The 21,985-nt window shown below is 43.9% G+C and overlaps 1 protein-coding gene across 1 annotated transcript; it reads right to left on the reverse strand.

Annotated features, from left to right (window-relative positions):
• Positions 1-282: 282 nt before the first annotated feature.
• CPB2 (carboxypeptidase B2) lies at positions 283-21,366 on the reverse strand. Its single transcript, XM_048509042.1, has 11 exons — positions 21,275-21,366; positions 15,665-15,740; positions 12,280-12,404; positions 12,078-12,186; positions 10,945-11,046; positions 8,704-8,808; positions 6,738-6,848; positions 5,222-5,312; positions 3,526-3,728; positions 667-751; positions 283-552 (listed from the first exon to the last, which is right to left on the reverse strand). The coding sequence occupies exons 1-11, from the start codon at positions 21,352-21,354 to the stop codon at positions 368-370; spliced, it is 1,272 nt and encodes a 423-aa protein (XP_048364999.1). The 5' UTR covers positions 21,355-21,366; the 3' UTR covers positions 283-367.
• Positions 21,367-21,985: the final 619 nt, after the last annotated feature.

The following is a 21,985-nucleotide window of genomic DNA, read 5'->3' on the forward strand; positions in this document are numbered from 1 at the left end:
CCCTGCTGGGATCTGCACGAATACTACGTCAATACATTACAACTTCCTAGGCCTCTGGGTGAGGCTTGAATTGTAATGAAGGCCAACAACCAGCTAAAGATCTGGCAGCTGTGAAATCTACTACTACTACTACTACTACTACTACAATAATAATAATAATATTTCAAAGTTGATTATAAGGCTGCCTTGACAGTTTATCTGATATACAAAGTACCAGCCCTGCTAATTAGCCTCGTAATAAAAGATGGAGAAAGGGACAAAAATACATTTTGCTTTTATTGACATCAAAATAACCAAGCAAGTTTCCAACCAGGCTCCAGCTGTTGCTATAAGTGGACGGATGCTGCGGATGAAATGGGACACAGGCTCACAGATTATTTAAGATATGTGAAGCTATTATTTTGACCCCAGTGAGTGCTTCGGAACATGTTGGTTGAATGAGCCTCTGAGGAAGCAAGAATCCATACGTTCCTCTGTCCCGAAGTTCAAAAGTGAAAGAGTACTTAATCCCAAGGTCATAAGCCCAGTCATCTGAACCTCCTGGAGCTAAATCTGTGGTGGAAAACCAGAAACATTCATTAGCCAAGACCATGTCTTTAAGCCTTTGCCCATGGCCTGTTCATAAATACATCTTACATTCTTTTACCATTCTGTCCAGATACTTACATATTGTTTGTGCTGAAGGGCCAGCTTGATAGCGGGACCAGTGCTTGTCTCTGATACCACGGGCTACTTTATTTGCCAACAAAATCTGAAAATAAAAAGTCACCATAGACGAGATTCAAACTAGGATCTCCCAGGCCCTAGTCTAAAACACTAATCACTATACCACACCAGTTTTCATAGAATAACTGCTGTTGAACAGTCAAGAAACTAGGCATGGGTGAGTCGTGCAAGTTTTGTGCTAGCAAATTGCCTCTGTGGTTCCTGCTGGGTCTGGTCCCAATGAGTCATTCCTCAAAGGCCAAAACAGCGCTGCAAAGCGCCCTGCTCTTCCCAATATCTTCTGACAAAAACCAGGGCTTGGAGGCTGGCAATACTTCTTGTGGTTGCCTAGCAGTGGCCAAAGGGCATTTGTTTGCTTGGGGAGGTTAACCCCCAATGTTTTTTTTTTTATTTTTAGATTACTGGGGTTCTTTTGCAAGCCTGGGGCTTTTTCAAGTTTGTACAAAGATCTGTTTTGTCTGTTCATGGCTCCAGCCCCTGAATGTAAGTAACCACAGATTTGGCCATGTTAAGAATTAATTAAATGGAGGTAATCCTGGGAAGTTATCAGGCAGCTGGTCTCCAAAGGTTTTCAAAATACCCAAAGTGCCGGTAATTCGCCCATAACATCCATTCATAAAACTTTAAGAAATTATGCTTCATGTCCTTCTGAAAAGTGTAACCCAAGTCCAGTTATTACATGAAACCACGGTTTAATGAGATCATGGTGAGTGAGATTAGCTTAACATAGCCACTCTTCACTATGGTTAGTTGGGTACATCAAACAGAGCTCTGAAACCAAGAAACCAAGTTGGCTTAACCCTGGTTTTGCATGACGCACAAAAGTCAACATTTATCCTCAAATTCTATCCTCAGCACAGGCCAGGTCAGATAACCAACTGGGTCTCTGCAGGAGAGGTGGAGGAAAGAAAGGCATAAATCCAGAATTTGTTGAGGCAAGCCAGCATTTGAATGATCATTTGTGAGTTGAATCCCGGTCAGCCGCAGTTAAAATAAACCATGGTTTTGTCTGAAGTCTGATCTGAGCCAATTGTGCACATTTTGTATGCCCAATTTCATTGTCAGAAATTAAAGAAATTTCAGTGTCTGCCTGATTTATTTGACGGCTCATCCAATATTCTAGTGGGAAAAAACTCTACAGCATAAAAATCAATTATGACTTGGTTTAAAAACTCCCAAAAACAAAGCCGAGCAGTATTCTGCGATGCCACCAGATTAGAAAAAAAAATCTCTATTGTAAAAACTGCAGCAAAAATATCTTGCTGTGACTATAGAAAGCTGTTTTTAATGCAAAATATTTGGGCATGGCAATCTGGATTTGCTTTTTTTTTTGTGAACAAAGTGTGTTATGCTAAGGAGCAGTGGTGGCGTAGGAGGTTAAGAGCTCGTGTATCTAATCTGGAGGAACCGGGTTTGATTCCCCGCTCTGCCGCCTGAGCTGTGGAGGCTTATCTGGGGAAATTCAGATTAGCCTGTGCACTCCCACACACGCCAGCTGGGTGACCTTGGGCTAGTCACAGCTTCTTGGAGCTCTCTCAGCCCCACCCACCTCACAGGGTGTTTGTTGTGAGGGGGGAAGGGCAAGGAGATTGTAAGCCCCTTTGAGTCTCCTGCAGGAGAGAAAGGGGGGATATAAATCCAAACTCTTCTTCTTCTAAGCATGCAGATTCTATTGACAGCAAATCAAAAGAAACTGGTTTTTATATCCTGCTTTTCTTTACCTTTAGAGAGTCTCAAAGTGGCTTTTAATTGCATACCCTTCCCCTCCCCGTGACAGACACTTTGAGGTAGGTGGGAGTTCGAAAGAGGTCTGAGAAAACTGTGATGAGCCCAAGGTCACCCAACAGGCTACATGTGGAAGAGAAGGGAAACCAAGCTAGTTCACCAGATTAGAGTCCACCACTCTTAACCACTACACGGTGCTCGCTCTCATCCTGAAAGCTGTTCAAGAAACCAGGTGGTTCTGATGCAATTCATTCTTAAATAAGTCACACTTCATTCAAACCCACAACATTCTTCTCATCTTAAATAAATTAGGTAGTACAGTGAACAGAGTATCTCAATTCCCTTAGCAAGCATCAAAAATCAGAAGTAAGGAGATACCTGCAAATACTTTTAATCTCGATTGTTCTGTACATTCAGATAATAAAATATGCTCAAAATCCAAAATCTATAATGCAGCAAAACTCATATGTTCCCATCTAGGAATTAAGACCACAGAGAGAAACCCTTCTGATGGTCCAATCAATCAAATAAGTTCATCTGAAGAGCACACAAATGAGGGACTTTTTGAAGAAGAGGCGTTTGGATTTATATCCCACTTTTCTCTCCTCTCAAGTGGCTTACAAGCTCCTTTCCCTTCCTCTCCCCACAATAGACACCTTGTGAGGTAGGTGGGGCTGAAAGTTCTGAAGAACTAGTCCAAGCAGGAATGTAGGAGTGCAGAAACACATCTGGTTCACCAGATAGGACTTGCCACTCAGGTGGAGGAGTGGGGAATCAAACCCGGTTCTCCAGATTAGAATCCACCGGCTCTTAACCACTACATCACATTGGCAGTCCCATAATTATGGAACAACTTCCCCAACAGGGGGCACTTGGCTCTCTCCTTCTCAACCTTTAGCAGGAAGTTGAATATGGCTTTAGGGCTGTATTTGATTAAATTTAGAAGCAGTTCGTAATAGTGATTTTAAAATTTTGGTTTTCTGTAAAGCTGCCTTGAGCACAGTAACAAATGTTTTCAATAAATAAAACAAATAAACTAGTTCAAAATGATACTTAAAATAGCAAGATTCTTACCAGCTCATCATGATCTTTACATTTACTTAAAGTATAAGAATATGGAAACAGCACCATCTGGGAATATGAATGCATTGTTATGTATGCCTTGATATGATCCAGGTGCTTTCTGAGAAACTTGACCACAGCTTTCACTTCTGGTTCTGACTCAGGGTAAGGTCCACAGTAGGTCTCATCACAGGGATCCTCAGACGCACCTTCACCTTTTAAGAAATCAAAATAGTTTACACCAAACTCTGGGGCTCCTCCAATCCCACACTGAGTCTACCCAATTGCTGTGTAGGACTCACTTCTAGGAAGGGAGTCATGAGTGGTGATTGGCCACTGCTCTGCGATGGTCCCAGTATGGGACCATTAGCCCCTACCTACCCACAGCCAGCCAGTCAGCCAGCCTGGAGTACTGGCACCCTGAACCCAGAGGTGGGATCCAGCAGGTTCTCACAGGTTCCCGAGAGTAGGTTACTAATTATTTGTGTGTGCCGAGAGGGGGTTACTAATTGGTGATTTTGCCACATGATTTTTGCCTTAGTTACGCCCCCTCCTCTCAGCAGTAGCGCGCAGAACTTGAAGCAGTCTAGCATGCGTGGCAGCCTGCGCCTGCGTGCATTCGTTTCCTGCCCAAGGACCGGCGCAGTGGCTGCGTCCTTGCCACAGCCCCACCCAGGAATGCCCCGCCCCCGGAATGCCCAGCCTTGCCCCCGTTGGGCCCCGCCCAGCCCCATTGGCGCTACGCCACAGTCTGAATCATACCACCATGGGAACCTGTTACTAAAATTTTTGGATTCCACCACTGCCTGAACCCATCTTGCCACGGAAACAGGTGGTGTTGGGAGGAGCCAGGATGAGAAACAGAGGCCTCAGGCGGGCGCAGTGGGCCAAAAGCAAGTAGCCAGAATGATAGCACAGAGGCAGCTTGTGGCAAGGCTGCCTTGCTGACCCAGAAGGTGAAGCCCTGCAAGACCACCGGCCCGCCACATGTAGCCATGGCAAGAGTGGGTTTGGGGAGTCAGTTCTCTGGGCAGTCTGGCTGTGGATCAAAGGGGGCAGGGGTAGGGGCAAACAGTCCCACAGGAGTTGTTGCAGGACAGTGGCCAATCGCTGCATAGTTTTCACTTCCACCCAGGTGTCACACACGACTCGGCTGGAAGTGAGTTCTGCATGGCAATTGGGTAGGAGTGTGTAGGACCCCAGTGTGTGGGGAGTGTGCAGCTAGCATTGAGGGGGGGGGAGCAGGAGGAGAAAGGCAGGAGAGGTTGCCCCCTTCAATGGGTGCACTTAACCCACCAAATTTTCTAGTGCCCATTGTAGTTCTCATTCAATGGGCTTTACTGCTAGTTTACTGTAAAAGGAGATGATAGAAGGAAGATTTGGAAAAAAAATGCACTCATTCAAGTAATACGTGCTTATGCTTAGTTCCAGGAAGAGCTGGGCCAAAGAGTTTAGAGAAAAGGTGGGTGGTGAGAGAGCATTTAAAGGAATTGAGAGAGACGGAATCACAGAGGAATTCTGGGAGGCAGTTTCAGCCACTTGTGGCAGCAAGACAGAAAATGAGTCAATAAGCTTTGTTTTGATGATACTTAATAGGCACCTTTACCTTGGAACTGTAATCTTTGAGGAGCATCAAAAACAGGACCTCTTAAGTTAATTACAAATAACAAAGCAAATATTGTGCATTAAAATAACACATCCATCTTACCACACCAGCCTGCATCAAAGTTTCTGTTCAGGTCTGTACCCAGGCAGCTACTGTTTCCATGCCGTGAGAGACTTTTTCTCCACATCCGATTCTGTAGAAGCATCCCACCCCACCCCCAACACAAAAAAAGTGTCACACAAAAGATTCGTGGTGCATTCAGTTTAGATAGAAAGGCAGACAGATAAGATGGCTGGGGTGGAAAGTGCCTTCAAGTCACAGCTGACTTAGGGCAGCCCCTTGAGTTTTCGGCAAGAGACATTCAGAGTGGTTTGCCACCATCTGCCTTCATGTGGGCTGAGAGAGTTCTGAGAGAACTGTGACTAGCCCAAGGTCACACAGAAGCCTTCACGTGGAGGAGTAGAGAACTGAACCTGGTTCTCCACATTAACGTCCACGGCTTGTAACCACTATACCTGACTGGGATAGCGTAATCATTAAGGAAAATATTGCTTTTTCAGATATTATAAACTTATAATCAAAGCTTACAAAAAACTGTTATTCTAAGTTGCAGCGCTAATTGCTGGGCTGAGAATTGTTAGAGTTAACAAGTTCATGCTAGCTAGGGCGTGGAGCTTCATTAGGAAATGTAAGGAACCGCATAGCAGCCTATCTACGAACTAATCAGGTATATAAGAAATTATGCACCTTATATAAGAAATTATGCACCTGTGACCAGGGGTTGCAAGCGATGTCAGCTAAACCTCAAGATATAGAATAGGCATTGAGAGGCAAACCTTTTCTTGCTCACAGATGGCCTCCTACGAAGGCAGACTTCCACCAACTTGGTGAAGAGGAGAAGGACATAATGTCGGCTGGTTGATTTGCCCCCGCTAAGTATCTTGGGCAGGAGGAATCTAGCCCTTAAGAAGTTAGCCATCTTGAATTACAGAAGCCAATGGTTTGGAAGAAATGAGCTGACCGAACAATGTTACTGCCTGAATTCATATGTTTATGAGAATGGTGTCCAATGCCACTTAGTAAACTGGAGTTTTCTGAGCAGTTTAGAACGGGCACAGGAATTTCAAGCTGTATGAAGGGAGGTATGAATACCCCCAGCCCACATTATTTCTGGAGACATATTGTAAATTTTATGGACTGCAAAGTTCTAGACTATATACCAGCACAGAATCACACAAATCTAAAGTCATCTATTTCAATTCTACATTGGTTTAATAATAACACGTTTGCAGAAGAATGTAGAACGACTAAGAATTATTTTATTTATTTATTTTATTAGGCTTTTATACCGCCCCATCCCTGGAGGGTTCTGGGCGGTGTACAACATATAGGGATACAATATAAAATATAAAAGCAGCGATAAAAAATTACAAATTTTTGTTCCAAGGATTATATAAAAATCTCAACAAAATAGAATGGCATCCAGCATTCCAATAATAAAAAGTCCCTCCCCCCCAAAAGGGTGTCACTGTGTGTCACTCACTCGTGTGAATTATGTCACTCAGTCGCCTGATAGAGGGGACTTATTTGGGAAAGGCTGTAGAAAGTTTTCACTTACATTAGTCCATGTGAATTCATAGCCATCCACATTTAGGACTGGCATGACATAGAAGTCAAACTGCTGCAGAAGTATTGCCATTTGGTGGTCTCTATCTCTGGAATGAGTCACCTACACGGAATGCAGGAATGAGATTTAAAGGAAAGTGTTTAATGAAATTTCCCCTTCTCCAAAGCCAGCTCTTGGCTGATACTTCATTTACTGAATACAAGGGGTGAAGGGGGGAGGGGGAATAACCATGCTGAGGTGAATAGACCCCAAACTAGCAATTAGATGTGCGTTTAAAGAACTCAGTATACTATAAATGCTAGTCAACTAATGTATGTTGTATTTCCACACTTATTAATAAATCATGAATTATTACCATGAAATTCAATAAACAAAATGAACCTTTTTGCCTTCAAGAATAATTCATTCTCAAAGTTAACCTCCATCTTAGGAAGAACACTTCGCTTGGAGTCTCTCAGCTTTTTTGGTGATTGTTCCCAGACGTCATGTCAGCCATTTTGTGATGGTACTCACTACCTGTTCTCAGAATTCCAAGAATGCCCACAGGCTCAACAAGGTCAGAGATCTCATATAAATAGACAAATATAGATATTTGATATTTAAGCCATTGTAGCAGGCACTTTGGTTATCAAAGAGCGTCCACAAGTCAACCGGAATCCCATTTACCTTACAACAAAAATATATTTTAAAAGTTTTAAATGACAGACTTTGGCAACATGAATACAACAAGTTACTGTTAGATGCCTGCTTCAGGAGAGGACAAAATACTGTAAAACCTGTGATTCAAAGGGTTACTTGCCTCAGTACAATAATTTGGGCTCCCTGCAAACCCCAGTTCAGCAATATCTCTTTGACCTGTGGGTGATTTATAGAGAGATGTCGTAGTTTTGTTGTCGATTGCCAGATGGTGTGACAATTGAAGGCTGTGGCAACCTATTGGAGTCAGATCAATTGTTCACCCATTTCCTTGTCCCCTATCCCTTGTTCTGTGTTTGGCGCCACCCCAACAAAGTCTGTGTTTTATAGTGGAGTGTTGATACTGTATGTTGTTGTGAGGCCTGGTTCTGTTGGTGGGTCTTCAGTCTGGTCTGTGGAGAGTTGTATGGGAATGGCACTTTTGATGAGTTCATTTGGACTACACCATTGCTAAGACTCTGAACGTTTGTTGCATTTATCTGTCTTTTATGGACAATTGTTTTATTGTAATTTGGTATGCCAATAAAGGCTTGTCTATGAAAAATATCTCTTTGAGAAAATATTGGGGGTTAGGGTGGTGTTGCATGTTTTTAGCTGTTTTTGAGTTTGTATACATCTAAAGGATAAGAAAAGGACTTCAGGGTTTTCAGGTAGATTTGATTGTTACAATATATGAGCTGAGGTAGGATAGGAAATTTAAAAGAAGGTGCATGAGAGGCAAAAGAATAATCATGGGATTCTAGGAAAGACTTTCTTGGGAGTCTAATAAAGATGTTCTTCAGGGCCAGACTCAGCATCCCCTGAGGTAAAACAGTTGCCAGGGCCTAGTCCTTCAGGTGGAGTACACCACCACTTGACCAATTTGCCTTTTCCCAACACACCCACTTATAAATATTCTGCCACCAACACTCCTATGCACACTGACCATACTGTGTATGTCAATCTATACAAAAACATACATCTACTTTAAGGTGACCAGATGGTAACCTTTGTAAACCGGGAGGGGGTAGGCGGCCGCGCACGCACACACGCACGCACGCACGCGGCCGCAGGAGCGCACGGCCTTCTGTGGTGCTGCCGTTTCCCGCCATGCGGGGCGCACACGCGGGAGGCTGCCGCACTGCCTTGCGCCCCAGAAGGCAGTGCGGCAGCCTCCCAAAAATCGGGACAATGGAACTAACCCGCGGGATGCGGGACAAATTGTGTGAAGGCGGAACTGTCCCACCAAAAGCGGGACGTCTGGTCAGCCTAATCTACTTACATGTCCAACGAACCAGAGGCAAAAAGCGGGAGCAATCCATTCTCTAGCATGGATACCACAGTCTATCCATATGGCTTTTTTCTGTGTTGCATCTCTATTGGAGATCTAATGCCAGAAAATAAAGAAAAAATTATTGCCACTCTGGGTACTCTAGATGGCCAAAGGACATTTCTTTACACAGTCTAGATAAATTCCTGTAAGATGTTATCTAGAATAATACATTAGACTTTAATTCTGAACTCACAATGGTCAGCAAACTATTGGCCGAAGCGGCACTGACAGTAGGATGTCCTGTCAAGCAGTTGACACAGGTAATAGTGTGTCGTATTTGGGTAACCCTGCTTCCACATTGGATATCCTTTTTGTATACAAGTCTGTGCAAGAGAGAAGGGATAAGGAACCAAGCTGCTACTACTTAAAACTCAGTGAGCCCAAGGTGGGCATTTAGCCTTCGGCCCTGTGTCATTTCCCCAATATGAACCTGAAAATTTGCCTGCCTTTATTTTAGAACAGGGGTGTCAAACTCACAGCCCTCCAGATGTTCAAGAACTGCCATTCCCATCAGTCCCTCCCAACACGTGCATTGGCTATATTGGCAAGGGCTGATGGGAATTGTAGTTCATAAATATCTGGAGGGCCACGAGTTTGACACCTGTGTTTTAGAAGAAGAAGAATTGGTTTTTATATCTTGAATTGTTTTTTACATCTTTTTATATCTTGAGGCCATAAGATCTACTACTGAATCAAGAGCACCAGTAGTAGATCTTATGGCCTCTACTCTGTCTGCATCAGACTGGAAGAGTAGAGTTAAATAGTCCAATATAGGGTCAGAAGACAGCCAAAGGGTTCCCATGTCTTTACTGTATCAACTGTAGCAAGGAGTCGGAGATCATGGTAGATGTCAATGTCAATGGTAGATGTCAATGGCCGCTTCTGCATGGTATACGCCGACACACACACCCCGGGACCGTTCGCACGAACAGTCCCGGTAAAGGCAGGAAAGACGGCGCAGGGCTGTGCTGTCGCCCGATCTACGTATCTTCCCTGAGACCTTTTGGCGTGTCGCCCAGGCCAGGGGACACGCCCCCCTGTCCTGCGCTACCGCTCTGGTGTCGTAGGGCAGGGGGGCGTGTCCCCAGGCCCGGGCAATGTGCCAGAAGGTCGCAGAGAAGGTACGTTGATCGGGAAAGGGGGGGATGGCACCTTCCAGCTGCTGCCATTCGCACGGCAGTGGCTGGAAGCCGCCATTTTCCAAATACCTCGCTCAGGGAGCGAGGTGGGAAAATGGCGGCTTTGCGTCGCTGGGGGGGGGAGCGAGGGCGACGCGGCTGCAATGCAGCTGCGCCCCCATGCGAACAGCTCCCTAGGGACGGCGTTTTTGCCATCCCTAGGGCGCTGTAAAAGGCCCGTGCGGAAAGGGCCGATGTCAAAAACAATTTTGCTTGGCATGAGCTGGCAGAGGCAATAGAGGAAGCAAATAAAGTCTTCTTTGCCCTCTTGGTTGCCATCTCATAGGCTTTTATAAATGTCCTGTAAGATGCTCTTGCAGCTTCATTGTGAACATGCTGCCAAATAACCGTCTAAACTCCCGTTTCATCAGACCTAGCTCCTTGGAATATCAAGGTGCCAAGCTGGCAGGAGAACGAAGAGAATGTCAGGGTGCAATAAACTTGATGGCTTCAGAGACCCAGGTATTCCAGTCCCCCACCAGCTCACTGAGCGAATTGCCGGTAGACTCCGGATCCTGCAGGGCATTCTGAAAACCAAGTGAATCCATGAGTCTCTGTGGGTGAGCATAAATAAGCCCATCACCTAGCCAGGGAGGTTCAGCGACCCCCATCCGGGCCTTCAGAGCAATGTGGTCAGACCACGACACTCTATCAATAGAGGTTAAGGCCACATCCATCCCCATCCTGAAGATAAGATCCAGCATGTGGCCCATTTGAGAGTTCCAGTGTTGCCACGGACGACACCAGGTCCACTCCTGAAATGATGAGGCTACATCCACATGGACGTTGAAGTCCCCCAGAAACAGAAGCCTAAAGTGCTTCAAGGCCCGCTCCAACACAACCTTTAGCATTTTTGGCAGGCTATCCGTTGGCATGCTAAGCGGCCGGTACACCAACAGAATTGCCTCGCTTTCCACAGATTCCCACACTAGGGCAACACAGTCTATATGAGGTTATGCAGAAAACTACATAAAGGACTGGGTATAGACAAAGTGATCTTGACAAATTGTACCTTCAGGATATAAAGTGGCCGTTTTTCATACGAGGTCCCAATATTTATTTTTTGGACGAGATCGCTGTATCTTGAAACAATGTGTTCCATCCAGCGGTATATCTAAAACAATAAAGCGTGTCTTTCAATATTTACAAATGTGGTGGCAGGACAGGAGGAGGCAGTAGGCTGACATTGACTGTTACCAAGGAGCAAACTAGATAATATGGTGTCCATGGGTATGGACGCTGCCATTTTAGAGAAGAATTCAGCCGTTAAAAATGCCATACTGGCTGTTTTGGCACTTGGAAAGATGACTGGGGGTGGGGAAAGAACTAGTTCTTGCTGTGTCAAGGGCCCTTTCCCCACTTACCCTTGTCGGAGGGTTGCTGCGCGCAATTCCCAGCGTGCGCAATTCCTGGTGCGCGCCCCGGCTTCCCCACGACCCTGTGCTCTGCGCAGGGTCATCAAAAGGCGTCATTTGAAAAGGCGCCAGGAATTACGCACGCTGAGGGGGCGCGAGAGAGGCAGCATTGGGGCGGCTGCATTCTCGTCGCCCCTGAAGTGGGGAGTGCAGCTGGACCCCGCGCTACTTTAGGAGAGTAGCGCGGGGCTTAAGGTAAGTGGGGAAAGGGCCAATGACGTAATCAGGATTGCACCCTTGCAGCTATTCTAAATGGCTGAATTCTTCCCTAAAATGGTATCAGTGTCCACAGGTCAAATCTGTGGATGCTGTGACATTTAGTTTGGCTCTGAGGGGACTGAACCACACAGCCAGTGGTGGGATTCAAATCATTTAACAACCAGTTCCGGTGGGGGGATTAAAATCATTTAACAAGAGGTTGTTTACAAGCACCATTTTAACAACCGGTTCTGCCGAAGTGGTGCGAACCTGCTGAATCCCACCACTGCACACAGCTCCAGAGTCATCAACATGGTAAGTGGGGTTTAGCTCTTCTATCAGCAGCCCTGTATGAAATTTCCTAGTAAATCAAATACCCAGTTTACACCTCAACTTGGTGAGACTTTTGCTCAGTGGTTGAGGCCTAGTCAGAAGTTATCCTTAGAGTTTAAACTGAGGATTAATTACTGGAATTCACCAGCAGTTTTTTTGGAAAGGGCTGGGGATAAATCAATAAATAGAAATATCTTACTTCTTTCAGAGAATGGTATTGTTCATAGTATGATACAGAAGTACGAGGGATAACTGTATCATTGACAGTTTGCGTTTGAATAAGCTCATGGACATCTTCTATCAAAACTCTGAGCAAAAAACAAAGAGCAGAAAGTTTAAGGGATTTGAAAAAAATGGTTTGAAGTTCCATCTCAAAGGCAGCAGGGATTAAAGAATGATACCTGTATAGAATGGTATAGCGGTTTAGTTGAGTTTTCACATCTGTGATATCAGACACATTTACGTAGAAATGGACTTCTTCATTCCTCATTATGTTCTTGGATGAAGGAGGTTGCCAAAGAACAATCTGCCATATTTTTTTCAAAAGAGAGGAAATAATAAGCATGTCATATATAACAAGTAAATTAATACAAAAGTAGTTTTATTTTGACAATGTTGTTCCAGGCTGTGTTCAAACAAATATTATGAAACACTATTCAACTAACAACATTTTATTTTATGTATTATTTTATGTAAATTATATATTATGATGTTTTAAATTATTTTATCGTTGATGGACACCGCCCTGAGCCTTTGGAGAGGGCGGTATATAAATATAATAAATAAATAAATAAACAAGGAGAAGAAGAGTTGGATTTATATCCCCCTTTCTCTCCTGCAAGGAGACTCAAAGGGGCTGACAATCTCCTTTCCCTTTCCCCTTCACAACAAACACCCTGTGAAGTAGGTGGGGCTGAGAGCGCTCCGAAAAACTGTGACTAGCCCAAGGTCACCCAGCTGGCATGTGTGGGAGTGCACAGGCTAATTCCCCAGATAAGCCTCCAGCTCAGGTGGCAGAGCGGGGAATCAAACCCAGTTCCCCCAGATTAGAGTACACCTGCTCTTAACCACTGCTGCTCACAATGCTGATTACCGCATTGGCAATCCCATGATAAAATATGTAATGATGAAGGTCTATTTCTAGCAAGTCTCAGTCTAGATTTTGGCATCTCATTGCTGAATGGAACTGATTGTGATTTAACAAAAGGACCCTTTACCTATATTGGGTCTGTTGGTACTAGTGTCATCAATTATATTTTAGTCTTGGCAGGACTATATATGAAGGATTTATGAAACACAAAATACAGGGGAGAGTGATCATTTACCCTTGTGTGTTTCATTTTAGGCATTATTAGATAGAAACTCTTATATAGAAAACCATACTCTCCATAGTAAAAGATGTCCCACCCTGGAAATTAACCCTTGATTTGGAGATTAAACATTTACTTTGTTCAACAGAGTGTGTAATTCTAAGGAATCTTTTGATAGATGAATGATCGTATTCCCTTATATTTCAGACCATATGTACTGGTAATTTGCGATCTCCCCATCTTTCTACCTCCAAAGCTATTATGCCAAACCATCCATCGTGGCATGACCAAGATTGCAAAAGATTTTTTAAAAATTGCGTGCCACTCAATCTGCCCTGAGAAAGGACTTTAACCCAGAACTACTGATTAAGTTATCTCCAAGTAGAGCAGAATATAAAGCGTTTTTAGAGGAGAAAAAACTAGCTTTCAACAAATTAAAATAGGAAAACTTCACAAAGCAATGGAAGGAAAGCAAGGAAAAAGTTTTGGGACTTACTCTCATTAGAAACGTGAAATAACATCTGGGTGAATGATGCGATTCCCCTAGAAATATGGTATGCTCACTACTCGAAATCAAATATTTCCAATGACCCACCACCATTTAAAAATATCTCCAAGGAAATAGATTTTCCCCTTCTACGGCAGCATGTAACTTCAGAGGAATGTGTAAAAATAATACAGTCCCTTCCCAGTGACAAGGTACCCGGTAAGGATATGTTTCCTCCCGAGGTCTTTAACTCCAACATATCCTGGTGGGCTCCAATTCTTGCAAAAGTTTTTTCGGATATAAATGCTCAGTGTAAGATCCCAGAAAACTGGAAGCAGAGTATAACCGTTCCAATCTTCAAGAAAGGAGAGAAATCCAACCTGACAAACTATAGACCAATAAGTCTATTAAACACCTCCTATAAACTTTATACACACTTCCTCCTTGATAAATTAAATGACTGAGCTGAACAAGATATTCATTACTGAACAGGCAGGTTTTAGGAAAAACCATAATACAATAGTTCAGTGTGCAATTTTACATGATCTAATTCTAATTCCTAAATACACTTCCTTTAAAAAGAGAAACTTATTTGTAGCATTCATTGACCTTTCCTCTGCCTTTGTCTCTATAGAGATATACTTTCGTCTAAATTGGAAAAATCAAATATGGATAAGAGAATGATTATAATCTTGAAAGAACTACACTCAGATATAACTACCAGAATAAGAATTGGAAATAAAAACTTGTTAACGAACAAAATCCCCTTAGACAAAGGAGTTAAATAGGGTTGCCTGTTGGCTCCATTTCTGTTCATCTTCTAAACCAATTTCTGTATATTAGGCCTAAAATCTACAGAATTTTTTCCCCATCGCTTGAAGGGAGAAAGATCCCCCTCCTACTTTATGCCAATAATACACCATGTCTTTGACCAAAATAGGGATTAAAAGGATGCTAAACAAATTGGTGACATATTGTAAAAACAACAAACTAAATATAAATTACAAACAAAACAAAGATAGTGGTCTTTGGAAGGAGAACAAAGACACTAAATGGGGAATTGCTGGAAAACAAATTGAATAATTTAGGGTCTGCAGATACTTAGATATAGTTTTTTACACTTCCCTATCCTGAAGTATGCAAATAAAAGAAAAAAAATTCAATAGCAACTTGTTCTATTAACTGATTATTTAAAAATTTCTTCACAAATGGGGGTCAATTAGTCCCTCCAGCCCTAAAAAAATTTCAAGGAAAAATAATGGCTCAAGTTCTTTACGAAGATGAAATCTGGGGCTGGAAATTAAATGTAATTGCCCAATTAGAAAGCATTCGGAATAAGTTTCTTGGAAAGATCTTAGGCCTCCCAGGCTCCACACCGGCCTGTTTGCTCCACTTAGAAACTGGTGTTCTGGCAATAAAAACAAAAATTCATCTTACATTATAAATGATTAACAGGTCTATCTCAGGAACATCTAGCCAGTCTCTGTTTAGATTACAGGAATCAAACTAATATGTGGGAACAACAATTACGTACACTATTAAATCTCTATATCTTCCCTAGATTATATCAAGGACTGGGAAGTTAGTAAAATACGAGCTCAACTTTTTTTAAAAACACCCTTGTGGATGAAGAAAGTACTGCAACTTCAGATTTTGCTTCCTGTTTTTTCAGGGTAAAGAAACACAAATGTCTGGCCCCCTATCTTAATAATCTCACAAATGCAAAACTAAGAAAGGCTTTTATTATCCTTAGATTTCAATCCTTTCCCTCTATTAAAATGGAAGATACACAAATAAGCCAATTGACCAACATATTTGTGGTTTCAGCCAGATAGAGGATGCTCTATATTGTGTAATATCTTGCCCTCTATATCTCTATATAGCTTGGGCATTCATTATTATTGTGGAATCGTAGAGACCCACATGCCCTGAACATTTACTAGAGTTTTGTGTGTCCTGATTGATGAAATATTCATGAGATGCCATTACCTTAGAAGCATTGGTCAAATTCTGGAGGACCTCAACATCTGTATGTGTATGTAGAAGAGCAGACAAAACCTGGCCCCTGCAAAAAGGAAGAAAAGTGAACCCTTGATAGTACAAAAATGTGATTGAGTGCCTGGAGCAAGTGCAGTAAACATTTTACCTGTAGCTCTACTCAACGGTGACAGCTCTGAATGGCCATGGGATAAAGTTACTAGCTTTTTCTCCACGCTGCTGGAGAAAGCCAGGAAGAAGAGGAGTAGGAGTAGGAGCAATTTCAATGTATATCTCACCTGTCTCTCCTGTGAGGAGTCTCAAGGTGGCTTGCAAACTCCTTTCCCTTTCTCTCCCTGCAACAGATGGGGGTGAGAGAGTTCTGAACAAACTATGACAAGCCCAAGGTCACCTAGCAGGAATGTAGGAGTGGGAAAACAAATCTGATTCACCAGATAAAAGTCTGCCACTCATGTGGAGAAGTGGGGAATTTGGTTCTCCAGATTAGAATCCACCACTCTTAACCACTACACCCCACTGGAAAGTCCAATATTCTTACACAGTCTTCAGAGGAGGATTGCCCATTTCTAAGTGGGGTCTAGGGATCTCCCAGAATTACAAGCAATCTTATAAGAACATAAGCCTGCTGGATCAGACCAGAGCACATCTAGTCCAGCACTCTGCTTCTCGCAGTGACCCACCAGGTGCCTTTGGGAGCTCACATGCAGGATGTGAAAGCAGTGGCCTTCTGCTGCTCCTGAGCACCTGGTCTGCTAAGGCATTTGCAATCTCAGATCAAGTAGGATCAAGATTAGTAGCCATAGATTGACTTCTCCTCCATAAATCTGTCCAAGCCCTTCTTAAAGCTATCCAGGTTAGTGGCCATCACCACCTCCTGTGGCAGCATATGCCAAACACTAATCACACGTTGCGTGAAAAAAATGTTTCCTTTTATTAGTCCTAATTCTTCCCCCCATCATTTTCAATGTATGCCCCCTGGTTCTAGTATTGTGAGAAAGAGAGAAAAATTTCTCTCAGTCAACATTTTCCACCCCAGGCATAATTTTATAGACGTCAATCATACCTTCATATTACAGAGATTAGTTTTCCAGGAGAAAATGATGGCTTTGGAAGGTGGACTCAATAGAACTATATATACCAGTGTTTCCCAACCTTTTCGAGGTCAGGGTACCCTTGACCTCACTCTTCATATCTCACGGTACCCCTGCCGCCACCCTCCACCTTCCCCTCCCAGGGTGAAGGGAAGCACTGGGGGTGGGGGTGGCTGCTGACCTTGTGGCAGGCCATGTCCTTGCTGAGCGATTAGGAGGAGACACCACGAAAATGAGAGGCTGATGGTAGTGTTCGCAGCATGGTACCCCTGGGACATGCTCACGGCACCCCAGGGTACCACGGTACCCTGGTTGAGAATGGCTGATATATACCCTGATGAGGCCTCTCCCCTCCCTAAACCTCGCCCTTCTCAGGCTCCACTCACAAAACCTCTGGGAATTTCCTAACTCGGAGTTGACAGCTCTACCCAGAAGCACCTTGTGTTGGATCTAATCCAACAAGTTTAATTTATTTCTTAAATACAGTTGTTAAATTATTTGAATAATTTAACAGACGGTTCCGGTGGCGGGATTCAAATAACTTAACAACTGTTTTGTTTACAAGCACCATTTTAACCACCGGTTCTGCTGAAGTGGTGCGGACCTGCTGAATCCCACCTCTGGAGACCCCACAGGGTTTTCAAGACAAGCGACATTCTGTCATGAGCCAGCCCTTGAAAGATGAGGAACCAGATGCGGAGCCTGAAGACCCCATAAACGAGGAGCTGGCTGTTCAAGAGGCAATGCAAGCGGCAGAGCCAGACCCAAGCCCTTCCCTCCCAGCCGAGGCAGTGTCCCTGGAAGAGCCAGACGCCTCACAGCTGGGAGAGTCGTCAGCAGCCCTGAATGAGTTGATTGAGGATCCAGCTGCACGTAGGAGGATGAAACAGAGACTTGAATGGGCGTCAAAAAGGAGAAGCGTCAGGCTAGCCTCAAGCTATGACAACAGGCTTGAATCTGATACCTGTGGGAGTGAGTCCTTGCAGGGATTCGCTGCCTTCCCAGCTGACAGTCTATTTATGTGTAGGAAGGAGCTCTGGTTTGTCTGGGTGGAATGAGAGTGCTTCACTGGGACGCTCCAAGCACCTGGTCCCCTGCTTGGATTCCCTGAACTCCAGTTCTAAGCATGCCTGCATACCTACCAGAACTCTTGGACTGCTTTGACTCTTGGACTGTCTGATCCCAGCTTTGTCTGCTGCCTGCCTTGACCCCTGGAATGTCTGACCGCACCTCACCTGCTACCTGCCCTGATCCCTGGCTTGTGTGACCACACCTTTGCCTGCTGCCTGCTGCCTGCCTTGATCTCCAGACTGCTTGACCATGCCTTCTTGGACACCCTGCCTGCAGCACACATTCAGAGATCTGCATTCACATCACAACACTGGTATTCCTTGGAAATACTAGCCAGGGCCAAATCCTGCTTAGCTTAACAGGTCTGGCGAGATCAGGCTAACTTGGGCTACCCAGATCAGGGCTCTTGCATGATGCAGGTCAAGGCAAATATAACAAACAGTTGTGTGAGTGACGTTGCGACAGACTTAAGATAACCCAGGAGGGTTTTCAAGGCCAGAGGTGTTCAGAGGTTGCTTGCCGTTGCCTACCTCTGTGCGGCAGCCCTCATATTCCTTGGTGGTCTCCCATCCAAGTACTAACTGGAACCAACCCTGCTTGGCTTCTGAGATCTGATGAGATTAGGCTAGTTTGGGGCAATCAGGGCTCACACAGTGATTAGCAGAAGCTTGATAAATAATGGAAAATAAACATATGTAAAAACCTGAGAAAAATCTGGCTGGGTCAGTTCCAAGGTTCATAATGAGACAGTTTACTCACAATGGCGAGTGGATGCTTCCGGAAAGGTCACATAATCCAGGAAGGAAAAGTACTTCATTCCCCTGCTGCAGAGGCGTAGGGAGGGGAAACAGAGTCCGGGGCAAAATGGTGCCCAAGCATGGCTGCTGTGCCCCTGTGAGGCCACGCCCTCATGAGACCATGTGCCCATGAGGCCACACCCCCTGCCAGGTATATTTGGCAAAGGCTCATGGGTATGCTGTTTAAAACATTTTTTAATTCATTTTTATTTTTAGTTTTATATCCTGCCCATCTCAGAAGTACTCAGGGCAGCAACAACATGTTAAACCTACCTTAAAGTTAAAAATTTTTTTTAAAATGCTCGCCATAACTTAAAAGATAGCCCAATGGCAGGACCATGGCTGCTAAAAGACAACCTATTTTAACACACAGAGCCAGTGGGCCTGTGTGTAGCCTGGGTGTCTGAGTGCCAGGCCTGACAGGGGTGTGTGGCTATGTGGGGGGCTGTTTTGCACCCCATGTGACCAACAATGGTGGCACCTGGGATAAATGTACCTGGATGTCCCCATTGCATCTACGCCACTGCCCTGCTGCTGCTCCTCAGTTGTTCAGAAGAACACGGGCTTTCCAAATATATGAAAAGTTACCTCAAGAGGGCCATGACTTGGATGGCTCAGTGTAGCCCGATCAGTTCTCAGGAATTAAACAGGGCCAGCCCTAGCTAGTGTTTGGATGGGAGGCCACTCAGGGAATCCGGGTTTCTATGTGGGTAGACAACGGCAAACCCCCTCTGAGCATCTCCTGCCTTGAAAATCCCACGCTCGGGACAGTAATACAGAGAAGTTTGCAGAAAATTGGAAACCTTTTACGGACTACTTATTCAAAAATACCATAGAAGAGAAATAATTGCAGAGAAAACAGCAGACTGAAATCGAATATTAGAAATGATAAAGTGTGTAACTGATCAATTGTTCCATTTTTTTTAAAAAATAGATGCATGAACCTAGAATGGAATTAGAATTCAGTAATGAGATAGCGGGAAGTTATTATTTGGTTATTTTCCTTTTTTTTTTGTATTTCATGTTCCTGTTTTGTATTGCTGTGGTGGGGTATGAAAGTGTTTAGGTTTTTTCTGTTTTTTGTTCTTGTGCACGCTAGGAAAATAAAAATTTTTTTAAAATGAAATATTTAAAAAGAAAGTCCTACTCTCGGCTGTGACTTGATGGCCCTTTCTACCACCACTTTATGAGGGTTCCCCCCTCTTTCTTAAAGAATATGAACACACCTGATATTGGCACAGAAGCAAACAGGGAGATGCGTTGTCAGGCTATGAATTAGGGGTTTTCTTCCCCACTCTTAACCAATTAAGTTTTTTTAAAAAAAAAATCGCAACCATGAAAATGGCCAGATGGCTGAGAAAATTATTTATAACTCTGTTAATATTTTTTTATCTATACACAGACATGATCCTGACATTCATAGTTCTTGTGATAATCATACCTATGGGTATGATTGTGAGAGCTGTGATTGATTTCTGCAGGGAAATTGTCCTAAGGTTTGCAAGCTCATCTGAACCAGGCCCAGGTGTGCCCCGTTGCTGCCTTCAAATGTCACACACAGGTAAGAAAAATGTGCTCAGCCTCTGGTTGCAATCATACTTCCCTACCCCCCCTTCTCTTCTCACCTGTTCACAAGTTATTGTTGTGAACCCAGGTACAAGCTGTGTATGGTGCACACTTGATTTTACTTTCCACACACACTGAGAAATTCTCATGTTACATTCAATAACGATACAGATAAACATGTGATTGACATAATACATTTATCCAGATACTGGGCCCTGTTCTGATGGGTAGGGTTGCCAGCCTCCAGGTGGCACCTGGAGATCTCCTGCTGTTACAACTGATCTCCAGAAAGCCAAGATCAGTTCCCCTAATTGTTGTTTTGGAGGCATTATATCCTACTGAGGCATTATTCGGCAAACCCTGCCGCTCTATGGCCCACCCCCCTTCAGGTATTTCCCAACTTGGAGCTGGCAAACCAAACACAGGTTGGTTATTTCTTACAAACAGATGTACACACATGCACAAACAGCATGTATGTGCGTTCACTTTCACATGTAAACAAGGCTTAAAAATACCAGCTGAATACTTGCTCCAGTTACCTGTAATGTACAAGTGTGTAGGTTAACCACGGTTATCCCCCCACCCCACCTGCCTGGATTAAACCCTAATTTGTACTTTGGTTGCTAACTCACATTCCTGCACTCTGGCTAACTCACATTCCTGCACTTGTACATCATGGGAAAGTGATCAGTGTTTAGCCATAATTTGTTGTGTAAATAGGAATGGGGAAGGAACACAGTATATGTAACCAGCCAAGTTCATGCAGATTTTTCTTTTAAAATATGTAGTGTTTGAACGAAGCCTACTGGAAGTTCCCAACTCTCCTCCAAACCCAGAAACGTACACTCTAGGACTTAGCCTTCCCTCTCTCCCCGCTGCAGTGTTTTTAATATACATACCAACAGGTCTCCCATCTGTTTTAGACACATGAGCATACATCTAGTTTTACAAGCAGTAACTTCACTTAGATATCAGTCTTGTGTTCGATTCAGTTACCCTTTGGGAGGATGCTTTCATGCTCTGGAAAGCTTTCCCCACGCTTTCTGCCACACATACGCAAGCAAATGAATTCCTACCTTTGAAAAGCAGAGGCATTCTTTTGAACGAAGACAGATACTATACCGATTAAAAGGAAAAATTTCATTACAGCAGCCATTTGCAATGAAATCGAGCGAGACAAACAGTGAAGGCTTAGGAGCTACACTATCGATTTTCTAAAGTCTCTGTTGAAAGAGTGGTTAAAATTTAATGTTCTCTCTTTTTGTACCCCCCCCCACCACAGACTTCCCATTTTTTAATCCCTCCAGGCTAAGAATTCCAAAACACCATGTCCTTAAGCAAACACGACCACTTGCTAAAGAAGGTTCACTGTTTGAGAATTAAGGGGTGGGAGGGTTGTTTCTGCCTGGAAACTAAACTGTTTTTATTCATTTCTGTCAATGCATCCGTTCTTCCACTTCCTGTACTGTAATAGGAATTGATACAGAGGAGAGTAAAAGGGGGTGGGGGAGAGAGAGCAACGAACAGGAGATCTCTTGCCCCTTGCCGGCTTCTCCTGCTGGGCACCAAGGGGAAAATGCAGGGGGAAATGGGGAAAGAGAGATCAGCGGTGTGCTGATGCCATAATATCTCTTCGGATGCAATCCAGAAGTGACATCATCACTCCAGGATGATGCTCTAGTGCAGGGATAAAGAACCTGCGGCTCTCCAGATGTTCAGGAACTACAATTCCCATCAGCCTCTGTCAGCATGGCCAATTGGCCATGCTGGTAGGGGCTGATGGGAAT

The sequence above is a fragment of the Sphaerodactylus townsendi genome, linkage group LG01 (assembly GCF_021028975.2).
Source record: "Sphaerodactylus townsendi isolate TG3544 linkage group LG01, MPM_Stown_v2.3, whole genome shotgun sequence".
Classification (NCBI taxonomy): Eukaryota; Metazoa; Chordata; class Lepidosauria; order Squamata; family Sphaerodactylidae; genus Sphaerodactylus; species Sphaerodactylus townsendi.

Bases quoted from the DNA above. Each gene is read 5' to 3' on its own strand.
- CPB2 (XM_048509042.1), bottom strand. From the start codon at position 21,354: ATGGCTGCTGTAATGAAATTTTTCCTTTTAATCGGTATAGTATCTGTC. The intron at 12,187-12,279 runs GTATCATTCTTT...TTTTTTGCTCAG, and splicing joins CGCTATACCATTCTATACAG to AGTTTTGATAGAAGATGTCC. The intron at 8,809-10,944 runs GTACAATTTGTC...TTCTGGCATTAG, and splicing joins GGCCACTTTATATCCTGAAG to ATCTCCAATAGAGATGCAAC.